This window comes from Mobula hypostoma, chromosome 6, assembly GCF_963921235.1.
Source record: "Mobula hypostoma chromosome 6, sMobHyp1.1, whole genome shotgun sequence".
Classification (NCBI taxonomy): Eukaryota; Metazoa; Chordata; class Chondrichthyes; order Myliobatiformes; family Myliobatidae; genus Mobula; species Mobula hypostoma.
The window spans coordinates 141146141-141161491 of NC_086102.1; the positions used below are offsets into that span (position 1 = coordinate 141146141).

The following is a 15351-nucleotide window of genomic DNA, read 5'->3' on the forward strand; positions in this document are numbered from 1 at the left end:
ATGATTCATCTCATATATTTTCAGATAAACTTCATTCTCTTTGTCAATATTGTTCGGGTTCTGGCGACTAAACTCCGAGAGACCAATGCTGGGCGATATGATGCAAAGAAGCAGTACAGGTAACATTTGATATGGTCAGTTCATTCTTTGTCCTTAACATTTAGCATTTAATCAATCACATTTCCATTTAAAACTTCTTACTACCTTTACAGTGTTAATGCTTTTTAATAATTTCCCTGCAAATGTTTCCTAGTCTTCTCCTCATAATTTGTTTCTGAACTCCAAACATTTAGATTCAGTATTTGACTCTCTTAAAGATAATCTCCCTAGCACTATAATATTTTCCCACTTGAATGGGTAGCACAGTAGCATTAGGTAACATTGCAGTGTAGCAGATAGCATAACACTACTACAGAGCAAGCAACCCAGGATCAAGTCCACTGCTGACATAAAGTGTTTATACATTCATCTTGTGACCACATGGGTTTCCTTTGGATTCTCCTCTGGAAGGGCTTGTTACTGTGCTGTATCTCCAAAATAAATGAAAAAAATGAAAGTGTGTAGATACTTTCTCCTAACCTATCTTCCCTGAATACTTTATAAGAAGGTATCCTTTCCTCACTCTCTCTGATCCATTACTGCCTAACATCATTTTTAAACAAAATTCTTCGTGTCTACAGTTTACCAATCTATTCCAGGCTTAGACCATAAGACCATAAGACATAGGAGCAGAATTAGGCCATTCAGCCTATCAAGTCCGCTCCATCACTTCAGAATGGCTCATCCCGGATCCCATTCAACCCCGTACACCTGCCCTCTCACCATGTCCCTTGATTCCCCGACCAATCAGGAATCTATCAACCTCTGCTTTGAATATACCCACGGGCTTGGCCTCCACCGCAGTCTGTGGCAGAGCATTCCACAGATTCACCACCCTTTGGCTAAAATAATTCTGCCTTTCTTCTATTATAAATGATTACCCCTCAATTTTGAGGCTGTGCCCTCGAGTTCTGGATACCACCACCAGAAGAAACATCCTCTCCATATCCACCTTATCTAGTCCTTTCAACATTCTGTAGGTTTCAATGAGATCTCCATGCATTCTTCTAAATTCCAGTGAGTACAGGCCCAAAGCTGTCAAATGCTCCTCATATGTTAACGCTTCATTCCCAAAATCATTCTTGTGAACCTCCTCTGGACTCTCACCAGTGACAATACATCCTTTCTGAGATAAGGGGCCCAAGACTGTTGATAATACTCCAAGTGTGGCCTGACTAGTGTCTTATAAAGCATCAATGTTTCCTCTCTGCTTTTATATTCTATTCCCTTTGAAATAAATCCCAATATTGCATTTGCTTTCTTTACCACAGACTCAACCTGTAAATTAACCTTCTGGGAGTCTTGCATGAGGACTTCTAAGTCCCTCTGCACCTGTGATGTTTGAACGTTCTCCCCATTAGATAATAGTCTGCACTTTTACCAAAATGCATTATCGTACACTTCCCGGGACTGTGTTCCATCTGCCACTTTTTGCCCATTCTTCCAATTTGTCTAAGTCCTGCTGCTTCCTCAGCACTACCTACCCCTCCACCTATCTTTGTATCATCCGCAAACTTGGACAGAAAGCCATTAATTGCACTATCTAAGTCATTGACAAACAGTGTGAAAAATAGCGGTCCCAATACTGACCCCTGAGGAACGCCACTAGTCACTGGTGGCCACCGGAAAAGGACCATTTTATTCCTACTCACTGCCTCCTGCCTATCAGCCATTCCTCTATCTATGCCAGTACATTTCCTGTAACTCCATAGGATTTTATCTTGTTAAGCAGCCTCATGTGAGGCACCTTATCAAATGCCCTCTGAAAATCTAAGTTAATGATATCCACTTTGTCCAGTCTGCTTGTTACTTCCACGAAGAATTCTAACAGATTCGTCAGGCAATATTTCCCTTCACAGAAAGCATGCTGACTTTGACTTATTTTATCATTAGTCTCCTAGTACCCCAAAATGCTGTCCTTAATAATGGACTCCAACACTTTCCCAACCACTGAGGTTAGGCTAACTGGCCTATCATTTCCTATCTTTTGTCTTCCTCCCTTCTTAAAGAGTGGAGTGACATTTGCGATTTTCCAGATTCATGAAAGATCATAACCAATGCATCCATTATCTCTTCAGCAACCTCTTTCAGGTTTCTGGGATGTAGTCCATCTGGTCCAGGTGACTTGCTTGAAGGCCGTTCAGTTTGCCTAGCACTTTTTCCTTTGCAATAGCAATAGCACTCACTCCTGCTCCCTGACAAACACTGACATCTGGCATACACAGTAAAGACTGAAGCAAAGTACTTATTAAGTGCATCTGCCATTTCTTTGTCCCCCATTACTACCTCACCAGCATCATTTTCCAGTGGACCAATATCAACTCTCACCTTCCTTTTATTCTTTCTATATCTGAAAAAAAACTTTTAGTATCCTGCTTTATATTATCGGCTAGTTTGCCTTCATATTTCATCTTTTCCCTTCTTATGAGTTTTTTATTTGCCTTTTGTTGGATTTTAAAAGCTTCCCAATCATCCAACTTCCCACTCACTTTTGCTACCTTATATGCCGTTTCCTTGTTTTTTATGTAGTCCTTAACTTCCCTTGTCAGCCACAGTTGCCTACACCTGCACCTTGAGAACTTCTTCGGTGGGACATACCTATCCTGCGCCTTGCGAACTATTCCCAGAAACTTCAGCCACCTCTGTTCTGTTGTCGTCCCTGCCAGTATCCCCCTCCAATCCACCTGGGCAAGCTCTTCTCTCATCCCTCTGTAATTCCTTTATTCCATTGCAATACTGATACATGTGACTTATGCTTCTCCCTCTGAAAATGCAGTATGGATTCAATCATATTATGATCACTGCCTCCTAAGGGTTTCTTTATGTTAAGCTGACTAATAAAATCTGGGTTCTTACACAACACCCAATCTAAGATAACTTTTCCTCTTGTTGGGTTGAGCACAAGCTGCTCTAAAAAGCCATCTGGTATGCTTTCAGCAAATTCCCTCTCTTGCAATCTGAAACCAACCTGATTTTCCCAATCTCCTTGCACATTGAAGTCCCCCAGTACAATTGTGAAATTACATTATTACATACCTTTATTACACACCCTTTCCAGCTCCCTTTGCAATCTCAACTCCACATCTTGGCTACTATTTGGAGGCATGCATTTGATTCTCATAATGTTTTTTTCACCTTTGCAGTTTCTTAACTCCACCCATAAATATTTGACACTCTCTGACCCTATGTCACCTCTTTCTAAAGATGTAATTCCATCTTTAGAGGGAGGGAGTTAGATTTGGCCCTTGTGGCTAAAGGGATCAGGGGGTATGGAGGGAAGGCTGGTACAGGGTTCTGAGTTGGATGATCAGCCATAATCATACTGAATGGCGGTGCAGGCTCGAAGGACTGAGTGGCCTACTCCTTCACCTATTTTCTATGTTTCTTTTCTATGTTTTCTATCACTTACCAATAGAGCCACACCACTGCCTACACCTTCCTGCCTGTCCTTTTGATACAAAATATATCCTTTGATGCTAAACTCCCAACAATGACCTTCTTTCAGCCATGATTCTGTGATGTCCACAATTTCATACCGACCAATCTCTAACTGGCCACAGGCTCGTCCACCTTATTCCAAATGCTACATGCATTTAAATACAGCACCTTCAGTTTTGCGTTCTGAGTTAATGCTACTGTTCAATATTAAATTATTCTCAGCACTGAACTGCTTGGACAAATGGATGTTATATGCAGTTACTGGAAGTCATCAGTTAAAGTACATTTTTGTCAGATATATTCACATTTCTAATGCTGCGACATACATGATTGGTGGGGGGCCTTTCCATTGAGGGATGCCATTAGTATTAGGGGTAGGAATAGGGCTGGAAGTAACCTGCCTCAATGACTGAAATTCAGAGGCATTTATATTCACTGTGATGAAGTGCTTTGCGAGGCTGGTGGTGAAACATATCAACTCCTGCCTCAAAAGTGACTTGGGATCCACTCCAGATTGCCTACCATCACAACAGGTCCAGAGTAGATGCCATTTCCTTGGCTCTTCACTCAATCCTGGAACACTTGGACAGTGAAGATGCATACATCAGGATGCTCTTCATTGACTACAGCTTGGTATTCAATACTATCATCCCCTCAAAGCTAATCAATAAGCTTCAAGTCCAAGGCCTCAATACCTCCTTGTGCTATTGGATCACTTGCAAACCTGTCAGTTTGGATTGGCAACAACATCTACCTCAGCACAAGTGCAGCACAAGGCTGTGTGCCTAGCCCTCTGCTCTATTTGCTTTACACTTATGACTGTGAGGCTAAACACAACTCCAATGCCATATTCAAGTTTGCCGATGATGCCACTGACATTGGGTGAACCAGAGGTGGTTATGAATCAGCATATAGGAGGAAGATTGAAAAACCAACTGAGTGGTGCCACAGCAACAACCTCTCACTCAATGTCAGTAAGATGAAGGAAATGATCATTTACTTCAGTAGGAAGAAACCGGAGGTCCATGAGCCAGTCCTCTTTGGGGGAACTGAGGTGGATCCTGGATCCAGCACGTAAGTGCTATTATGAGAAAAAAGCACGACAGTGCCTCTACTTTCTTAGAATTTTGCGAAGCTTCAATGTCATGTAAAACTTTGACAAACTTCTATAGATGTGTGATGAAGAATATATTAACTGGTTGCATTGTGGCCTGCTATGGAAACACTAATAACCTTGTACGGAAAAGCCTACGAAAAGTAGTGGATATGGCCCAGTCCATCATGGGTAAAGACCTCCCCATCATTGAGCACATCTACATGGAGCGCTATTACAGGAAAGCAGCATCCATTATCAAGGACCCCCACCATCCAGACCATGCTCTCTTCTCACTGTTGCCATCAGGAAGAAGATGTAGGAGCCTCTGGACCCACACCACCAGGATTATGAACGGTTATTATTCCTCTTGAACTAGAGGGGATAACTTCACTCACAGTGAACTGCTCCAACAACCTATGGACTTAACCTTCAAGAGCGTTAGCTCACATTTTCCATTTTTATTGCTTATTTATTTATTATTACCTTTTTCCTTCTCTTTTTGTATTTGCAGTTTGGTTTTATTGTTTGTTTTGTTGTTGATTCTATTGTGTTTCTTGTATTTACGGTGATTGCCTACAAGAAAATGAATCTTAGGGTTGTAGATGGTAAAATAAATATGTACTTTAATAATATATTTACTTTGAACTTTGAACTTCACAGCATTAGAGATGGCATGAACAAACAAACACACATATTATAAGCACCCAGTTTGTACTGAGTAAGTAAAACTAGATTAATAACCTGAATCAGCTCTCTGCTACATATAATATATTCAAAATCCTACACATGCATTTCCTTTGTCAGTTTTTTTCCAGTATAAGTTCCCTATGTCTACCTTCAAGCATTAATCAGCTCGTGAACAAGCTACACTCTTAGCACTGCAGAAACTCAACAAGCAAAAGATACTAGTCAAACTCAGAACAATCAAGCTCCACAGACTTCCAAATCATAAAAAAAGCTTTGCTCTTTAACATTAATATTTAAATACCTTTACAAGCATACTACATCAGAAGGATTATATGATGTTGAAGTGTGATAATGATCTTGACATGCACTACAGCTGAGTTTATCTTGTTTGAATTTGTCTTTTCATGTGAAATGAAGAGCGAGACAGGCTAATACATGCTTACTGATAAATGAATCAAAAAGACACTCAGCTCTAATTACCAATAACCCATTGAATACAGAGCTTTCAGAGGTAGTAGCAGTTCATAGATTAAATAAATATAAGTAAAAACATAATAAAATTATTAAATAAGTACATGCAGACAAAATGTTGAATGTAATTCATAATCCTTTAGAAAATGGTTAATTAGAGCAGATGATGAGAAAATGAGACTGTTAACTTAAAGTTTGATACGGTCTATTTTGGTGTATAGTTGGACTATCCAGACTTTAAGATACTTTCTGGTCCTGTGCAGTGATAGGTGCAACCACTTGTACAAACTATGACTTAAGAACTGTTGGACCACAAGTCTGACAGGCTACAGTCTGCACAGGATGTCCTGGAGGCTCTGTGGCAGAAGGAGATAGTGAACCCTGTGGGATGGTTTCCCAAGTAGACTGTCAGTGAGTTATGTTTTGTAGATCGAAGACACAAAAACTAATTGAATAAAAACACGGAGCCAGAGTAACTTGTGTACATTCTTAATTTTACTTTTAGCGAGATACACCCATATGATGCAATGACATATGTCATTCACGTACCTTTTACATATAATCTGTAATAAATTATTGAAACAAAGATTGCTCAAATAATATATCTACAATATTACTCAAATATTACTGAAATATTAAATACACGACACACCTCCCTACCTAGCTATAAACTCTAACTCAATATAGAATGCATCTCAACTATATATACAGTACACTACATAATGTAAGTCCTATACAGACATCCACAGCATAGTAAATTTTGAATCGTTCCATTCGGGCCTAAAGATTTATTCACTGTGGAGGCTTTCTTATTCTTGTGGGTTATTCTGCTCAGCAGGAGAGACATGGTTGTGAAGCAACCTCCGGTTTTTGGGCCTCCTCTGTGGTGGTTGTAGGAGTTGACTCTGGAACTGCAGGAAGTGGCTCTGACAGATCTGGACACACATCTTCTCTAACAATGAACTCTTCTCTCCTCAATTGATCTTTGTGCAGTCTCCAGATGGAATCAAATGCAATCTCAGCTATGAAGGAGAGTGGGCCAGTTCTGTCCCTAAACTTGCCAGGTACCCTCTTTTGATCACCTCCGTAGTCTCTGGCCAGGATTGTTTGTCCAGGAGTGAAATATGGAACCTCCTTGTTTAAGGAGCCCTCCATTTGGCTTATCTGTTTGTCCTGCATACTCCTTCTGAGATTGGGTTTAAGGAGATCCAAGCATAAGTGTAGGGGATGACCCAGGTACAGCATGGCTGGTGAGTTGTTGGCTGTGGAGTCTGCTGCATTGCGACATGCAAGGAGGAAATTGGCAATCTTCTGAATCAATGTCAGGGCAGTGTGTTCTCCTGACATTACTCACAGTGCATTCTCTAGACTTTCTGATTTGCATTAGGGAGAACAGGTCAAGAGGAGTGTTCTCATTTGTAAATTTTTCAGGTATTTCCTTTTCCAAAGGTGAACGGGACAATCCATCAGCAATTTTATGGTGAGTTTTTCTCATGAATTTGATCTTGTAATTGTGTCTTGACAAATCCTAAAAAGGACTGTAATGTCCTTCGGCCTTGGGGCACCCAGTACTACTTGAATTTTCTCAGCACACTTGTGTAATTCTTGTGCATCATTGGGGTGACCACAATAAGTAATACTTGGTTTAAAAGATTCATGCTTGTTGCATCATGTTCTGAATCCATAATCTTTTAATCCTTTTAACATTGTCCTGAGTTTTTGGAGATGATCCTTGTCATCCTCATCAGTAACAATGATGTCAACCAGGTAAAACTGAGTGACTGGCCAACCTCGCAACACTTGGTCCACAGCTTTCTGCCAGAGTGCAGATGCTACAACAAAAACAACCCTATTATGCTGAGAAACCCCTTTGTGAGTGTTTATGTTGAAAAACACTTTGGACTCTTCTTCCATCTCCATATCTATGTGGGCCTCAGCTAAGTCCACTTTGCTGAAGTGTTTTCCTCCAGAAAGGTTTGCAAAGATATCCTCTATCCTGGGCACAAGGTATTGATCTACTTTTAGTACTAGGTTGATAGTGACCTTAAAATCACCACAGATCCTGACAGAACCATTGTTCTTGGCTACTGGGACCGCTGGCGATGCCCATGTGCTCCACTCAACCTTGGAAATAATTTCTTCAGTCTCCATGCGGTCTAGCTTGCTGGCTACATTATGAGGGATGATATAAGGAACCAGATGGTACTTGTAAAATTTGGGTGTGGCATTTTCATTTAACACTATTTTACTTTGATATGTTTGAGTTTTCCAATGTCATCCTTGAACACTGCTGTGGCAGCATCCAGCACTTTTCTTAATTCACTTTCCGTTGTCTCTTTGGCGGGGGTGTGGAATGCGAATGGCGGATGGATCTCCAGTCATATTGTGTTTGTCTGAGCCATTCAAGTCCCCACAATGCTGGTCCTCCTGCTTTTCCTACATATAAGCCCATTGTGGCTTGTTAGTTGTCGAATTTCATTGTTACAAAAGTCATTCCCACAGGAGTTATCTTTTCTCTAGTATAAGTTCTCGGTTGGATATCTGGAGGCTTCAGTTCAATATCTTTGAAATGCCATTCAAACTTATTTTGTGGAATTACTGAAACAGCTGAACCAGTGTCAAATTCCGTTTCAGTTCATTTGCTGTTCACCTCCGGAATAAGCCTATTGTTTGTCTATTCAACACACACAAAATGCTGGAGGAATACAGCAGACCAGGCAGCATCTATGGAAAAGAATACAGTTAACATTTTAGGCTGAGACCCTTCAGCGGGACTGATGAAAAAAGATGAGGAGTCAAAGTAAGGAAATTGGGGGAGGGGAGGAAGAACCACAAGGTGATAGGTGAAACCGGGAGGTGGGAGGAGGGATGAAATAAAGAGCTGGGAAGTTGATTGGTGAGAGAGATACAGGGTTGGATAAAGAGGAATCTGATAAGAGAGGACAGAAGGCCATGGAAGACCAGAGGGAGGGAGGTGATAGGCAAGTAAGGAGATAAGGTGAGAGGGAAATGGGAATGGGGAATGGTGAAGGAGAGGAGTTGGGGGCATGACTGAAAGATTGAGAAATCAATGTTCATGCAATCAGGTTGGAGGCTACCCAGACAGAATACAAGGTGTTGCAAATCCAACCTGAGTGTGGTCTCATCACGACAGTAGAGGGGACCATAGACTGATACCGGAATGGGAATGGGAAGTAGAATTAAAATGGACGGCCACTGGGAGATCTCGATTTTTCTGGCAGACGGAGCGTAGGTGCTCGGCCTAGCGGTCTCCCAATCTGCGTTTGGGTCTCAGTGATATACAGGTGAGTCCTTCCAGGTGAGGCGACACTTCACCTGTGAGTCTGTTGGGATAATCTACTATATCCGGTGCTCCCAGTGTGGTCACCTGTATATTGGTGAGACCCGATGCAGACTGAGAGACCACTTTGTCGAATACCAATGCTTTGTCCGCCAGAAAAATCAAGATCTCCCAGTGGCCACCCATTTTAATTCCACTCCCCATTCCCATTCTGATATGTCTATCCATCCTCCACTGTCACAATGTGACCACACTCCCGTTGGAGGAGCAACACTTTATATTCTGTCTGGGTAGCCTCCAACTTGATGACATGAACTTCGATTTCTTGAACTTCTGGTAATTTCGCGCCCCCCCGCCCCCATCATTCCCCACTCCCTTTTCTCTCTCTCGCCTTATCTCCTTACCAGCCCATCACCTCCCTCTGGTGCTCCTCCTCCTTTTCTTTCTTCTATGGCTTTCTGTCCTCTCCTATCAGATTTCCCCTTCTCCTGCCCTGTATCTCTTTCACCAATCAACTTCCCAGCTCCTTACTTCACCCTTTCCCCCACTGCCCCCGTTTCACCTATCACCTTGTGGTTCTTCCTCCCCTACCCCCACTTTCTTACTCTGACTCCTCATCATTTTTTCTCATCCTGATGGAGGGTCTCAGCCCGAAATGTCGACTGTACTCTTTTCCATAGATGCTGATGTTCTTTGTTAATCTTATCACCAAAGCTCTCAAACAAGCACCAAGACCTCACTTGGCTAGTAATGAGAAGGGCAGTACATGCAAGATCCTTCATGCATAGTCAGTCTCTATCCCAAAATGCAGACCTCAAGGTGACTGCAGTGTGAATGAGGTGGTCACCCACCTCTTTGTGAAATGTGTGTTTGCCAAGTCTGGACAGAGATGCAATGATTGTCCATGCTGTTGAAGTTACCACTCAGAAATCTGACTGGAATGAAGCCAGGAACAGGAGAAGCTGCTGGAAGATGGCCATCCATTCATTCTTCAGAGCCGGAGTGTACTCGTTTCAGAGCAGACCAACCTTGAATTTTACATCTGGTTAGAGTGAATTGGATAGTGCATGGCTCCTCATTTCCCGAGGCTGAGGTGCTGCGTGTCCTGCATTGTCCCCACATTCCTGCAAATGGAGTGTGTCAGGTCCAATTTTGCTTGCAGTTTTCTTAAGTGCTCAGATGGTACATCCATCCTGGTTTCATAAGATACTGGTGGTCAGATGATACAGCCTTCCTTGTTTCCTGAAGACCTGGTGGTCAGATGGTATACTCCTCCTTGTTTCCTGAGGGTCTGGTGCATTGGGTGCTGAATTACCCTTGGATTCCAGAAGATGGACAAGTTGGATACTGCACTACCTCCTCTTCTATGGACCATCAGCTGGGGAAAAGGCAGGGCTGACAGCAATTGTTCTTCTTTCCCTTTACTGGACACATGTTTGACTGAAGCCTTAAAGATGGAGGGGAAATGTTCTATTCAGTGGAGAACCCTCTCCTACTGCCTGCGTTGAAGAAAAATTTCTGGCATACAATGTCTGTCTCTCCACACAGTTTGCAGCACCTGCTCTCCTTGCACCATTTTATCTGGTGATTTTCCTGTTTGCAGTTTCTGGAACTGATGTTCTGAGAACTGCCTTGTCCCCTAGCTTGCTGCAAGTGGGGTGTCATGCACAGACCACATAGCCTTGGCTTTGACTGAGTGGAAAGCTGGAGGACAGTCAATGATGGCTTCCATTGCACCCATCCAAAGTGTAACTTTGAAATGGCACTAGCTTGACCAGGCCCCAGTGAGATTTTTACTGTTGACGTAGTTTCCTGCCTCCTTGACATACATGGAAACAAATGTCAGTCTATTCACAATCAGAACCAGGGGATTGTCACAGTCCAGTTCTTTTGTGTTGGTCAGCACACTGAATCTGTGCCGTCAGAAGTGTCAGTGGTCTTAGTCCCCTTTCAGAGGGGCCTGCAGTCTCTTTAAACATCAAAGATTGTGGTTTACGATTGAATCCAATAAGAAGGGTTGCTTATACAGGGCTGGAGACAATCCCCAAGGATAGTCCAACCAATTTTGTCTAAACTTCAATTTAAAAATCTAATTTTTCTCATATATTGCTTCATAGATCCATAGAGTCCTGTTCAAAATAGGCTCTTCAGCCTAACACCACGCCAATCATGTTGCCTGCCTGAGCTAATCCCGTTTTCCTGCATTTGACCCATATTCTTCTGAACTTTTCTTGTCCATATGCTGTTCAAATCCCTTTTAAATATTGGAGTTGAACAATTTCCTCTGGCAGCTCATTCTACATACGCATGACCCTGTCTGAAAAGGTTGGCCCTCGGGTCCCCTTTAAATCTCTCCCTCCTCTCCTTAAACCTATGCCTTACTCTACCTGACCTGAGGAAAAAGGTTATGACTCTCCACCTTATCTATGCCTCAAATGAATTTAAATTTATATATGCCTACTATACTCCAGGGCAAAAAGCCCCAGCTTGCCCATTCTCTCTGCATAATTCAAGCCCTCCAGTCCATGTAACATCCTTGTGAATGTTTCAGCTTAATGACATCCATCCTGTAACAGGGCAAAGGGAACTGCACTGCACATAATACTCTAAGTGTAGTCCTGTACAGCTGTAACTCTTCCACGCATTGCCCTGACTGATGAAGGCAAAGCTGACAAATGCCTTGTCCGCCCATGTCACCACCTTGTCTACCCATGTCACCACCTTGTCCGCCCATGTCACCACCTTGTCTACCCATGTCACCACCTTGTCTACCCATGTCACCTCTTTCTGGGGACTAGGTACCTGTACCCCGGTCTCTCCATTCCACAACGATCACCAGGCACCTCCCATTCACTGTGTACTGTATATCCTTCCCTCCTTTAACACATCATATTTGCCTTCATTAAATTCCCTTTGCCATTCCTTGGCCCATTTTCCCAATTGATCTAAACTCTGTTGTAACTCTGGATAATCTTCTTAACTATCCATTATACCACCAATTTTGGTGTCATCGGCAAAATTACCAACGATGCCAAGTACATTCTCATACATATTGTTATTATAGATGATGAACAGCAGTGGACCAACCAGAGAAATGTCCTTTCACTGCACCCTCTATCTATTTCCACCAAGTCAATTTTGTATCCAGTTGGCCAGCCTGTCAAGCCCACTAAGGAAATTACATACTGTTTGTTATGTAATGAACTACATTTAATTAGGAACCTTAAATTAGGAGGTAGTGATCATAATATGATAGAATTCACCATGCAGTTTAAGAGGGAGAAGCTGAAGTTGGATGTTTCAGTATTACAGTGGAATAAAGGTAACTACGGAGGCAAAGTTGATTCGGAGAGGACAGTAACAGGGATCACGATAGAGCAGTAATGGCTAGGATGTTTGGGAACAATCTGGAAGATGCAGAATTGGTTTATCCCAAGGAAGAATCACTCAAAGAGAAGATGAGGCAACCACGGTTGTCAAGGTAAGGCAAAGAGCGCATAAAAAGAAAAGTGAGGGCATGCAATATAGTAAATGAGGCTGCTAAGCAGGATAAGAGCCCGTGGTATAATAGGAAAGATAATAGCATGGGCAGAAAATTGGCTGACAGGCAAGAGGCAAAGAGTGGGAATAAATGGGGCCTTTACTAGTTGGCTGCCAGTAACTAGAGGCGATCTACAGAAGTTGGTGTTGAGTCCACTACTGTTTTGTGTTACAATATATGTTGACTGAATTGATGGCTTTGTGGATGATATAATTATAGGTGGAGGGGCAGGTAATGTTGAGGAAGAAGGGAGTCTGCAGAAGGACTTGGGAGTCCTTGGGCAGGATTCCCTAAATGTAACATGCGGGTTGTGTTGGTGGTTTTGAAGGCAAAGGCAATGTTGGCATTCATTTTATGAGTACTAGAATATAAAAGCAGTAATGTAATGCTGAGGTTTTATAAGGCATTAGTCAGACCACATTTGGGCTATTGTGGGCAGATTTTAGCTTCATATCTACGAAAGCATGTTCAGGCATTGGAATGAATCCAGAGGTTTACGAGAATGATTCCCAGAATGTAAAGGTTAATGTATGACTTGTGTTTTATGGCTCTGGACCTGTACTTGCTGGAGTTTAGTAAAATAGGGGGGTGGGATCTGATTGGAAACTATCAAATATTGAAAGGCCTATATGGAGTGGATGTGGAGAGGATGCTTCCTATAGTTGGGGAGTCGAGGACTGGGGGCACAGTCACAGAATAGAAGGACTTCCCTTTAGAACAGAGATGAAGAGGAATTTCTTTAGCCAGAGAGTGGAGAATCTATGGAATCCTCTGTCCCAAAGGGCTGTGGTGGCCAAGGCATTTGGGTATATTTAAAGTGGAGGTTGAGATGCTCTTGATTGGTAAGGGAATCAGAGGTTACGGGGAGAAGACAGAAGAATGGGGTTGAGAAGGAAATTAAATCAGCCATGATCAAATGTCAGAGCAGACTTGATGGGCCAAATGGCCTAATTCTGCTACCATTTCTTATATCCTACTTGAATTTTCTTATTTTCAGTGTGTTTTCTTTGACTTACACATAACTACTAAATCAATTATTTTAGTTTCAGTTGCTTGCAATATCTGTTATTTCTTTTTATTTCATCATATGGTTCCTCTCTGCTCCTCAGCACATTGTTATGCTCCACAGGAAATTTTCATTGCTGAAATAGCATTACTTTAATGAGGTGTCACATTGTTAGTGCTTTCTTGAAAGTGTACACCAATTATAACTGTTCTTCCCATGACAGATATTTATTTAAGAGCTCTGCTTGGAGTACTATCCGTGTCCTATAATTGTTTTCATACTCTAAATATGATAGACTGGAATAATGGAAAGCTCTATACAATGGAAAGTACGTCTACTGTTGGTAATGTGAAGATCATCCAGTAGCGAGGAAGAGCTACTCTGTGAATTGTGCATTCTCCCAATTACTGAGTCATTAAAGCTGTTTTGCCACTAATTTACAAGAATGACATTTTGCTTAAATCTTCACCTGATTATTGATATCTTTCCATTCTCAATTAATTTATAATTAAATTTACACAATTTTGGTCTAGGACTTAACAGCTCAAGTACATCTTTAATCATATTTGTTAATGACTGCCAATTAAACTGTCTTCCGATTGCCATAATAATGTCCCTCATTTGCCTTCTTCACTGCCAGCACAGGGACCAAGGCTTCAAATTAGAGGAAAAGCACCTTGGCTGTCAACAGTCCAAGGATATTAACACCAAGTTTTCCAATTTAAATAACCCTTACCTCCTGTGTTCCCCTCTCTTTCCCTCTGATCCACTTTCGGTCCTCCTATTTTGCTTCCGTTCCAATGCTTCTCTCCAGCACCCGTCAGCTAGTTTCATACCCTTCCCCTTCCTGGTTTCATCCACCTACCAGTGACACATTTCATCCACCTGATCACCTTCTTGATACAGCATAATACCTTACAGCACCAGTGATTGGGGTGTAATTCCCACTACAGTTTGTGAAGATCATGTATATTCTCCCTGTGACCAGGCGCTGCTGTTTCCTCCCACTGTCGTGGTATTTTCACTTTCTATAAAGCTGTAAACTCAAAAGAAGATTTTAAGCCCCATCCAATATAGGTATCTACATGTACCCTTACTATCGGGAGGTTGTACTGTATCAACCTACACAGTGAGGTCTAGCCGCCAATACCCACTATTTGAGTGGTGAGTCCCACCTCCCTACCATGGAGGAGATACTTCCATCTAATAAAATAATTTAGACATAATTTTACTTTTTAATGATACACATTTAAATTTAGAAAAATGCAGTAACTCTTGACATACACTTGAAACTTTCAGTGGATTTCTATCTTATCCAAGAATTGGTGGATGTGTGTATTTGGATTTTTCAGAAGGCTTTTGACAAGGTGCCACACATGAGAAATAAAAGCAATAGAGTGTTTTCTAAATGGGAAGAAAATTCAAAAATCCAAGGTACAAAAGGACTTAGGTGCAAATGTTAACTTGCAGTTTGAGTTCAGTGGTGAGGAAAGCAAATGCAATATTTTTTTATTTAATTTGAGAGGATTAGAATATAAAAACAAGGATGTAATACTGAGGCTTTATTAGGCATTGATGAGGCCTCACTTGGAGTATTGCGAGCAGTTTTGGGCCCTTTATCTAAGAAAGGATGTGCTGATACTGGAGAGTCTTCAAAAGAGGTTCATGAAAGTTATACCAGGAATGAAAGGCTTATCGTATGAGGAGTGTTT

General features: G+C 41.8%; 1 protein-coding gene across 1 annotated transcript in view; it reads left to right on the top strand.

Moving 5' to 3' along the window:
* LOC134347665 (parathyroid hormone 2 receptor-like) overlaps positions 1-15351 on the top strand; it is a 126713-nt gene that overhangs the window by 100091 nt on the left and 11271 nt on the right. The window contains exon 10 of the mRNA XM_063050032.1: positions 25-119. Coding sequence (XP_062906102.1) covers positions 25-119 — 95 coding nt within the window. The remainder of the gene's footprint in view (positions 1-24; positions 120-15351) is intronic.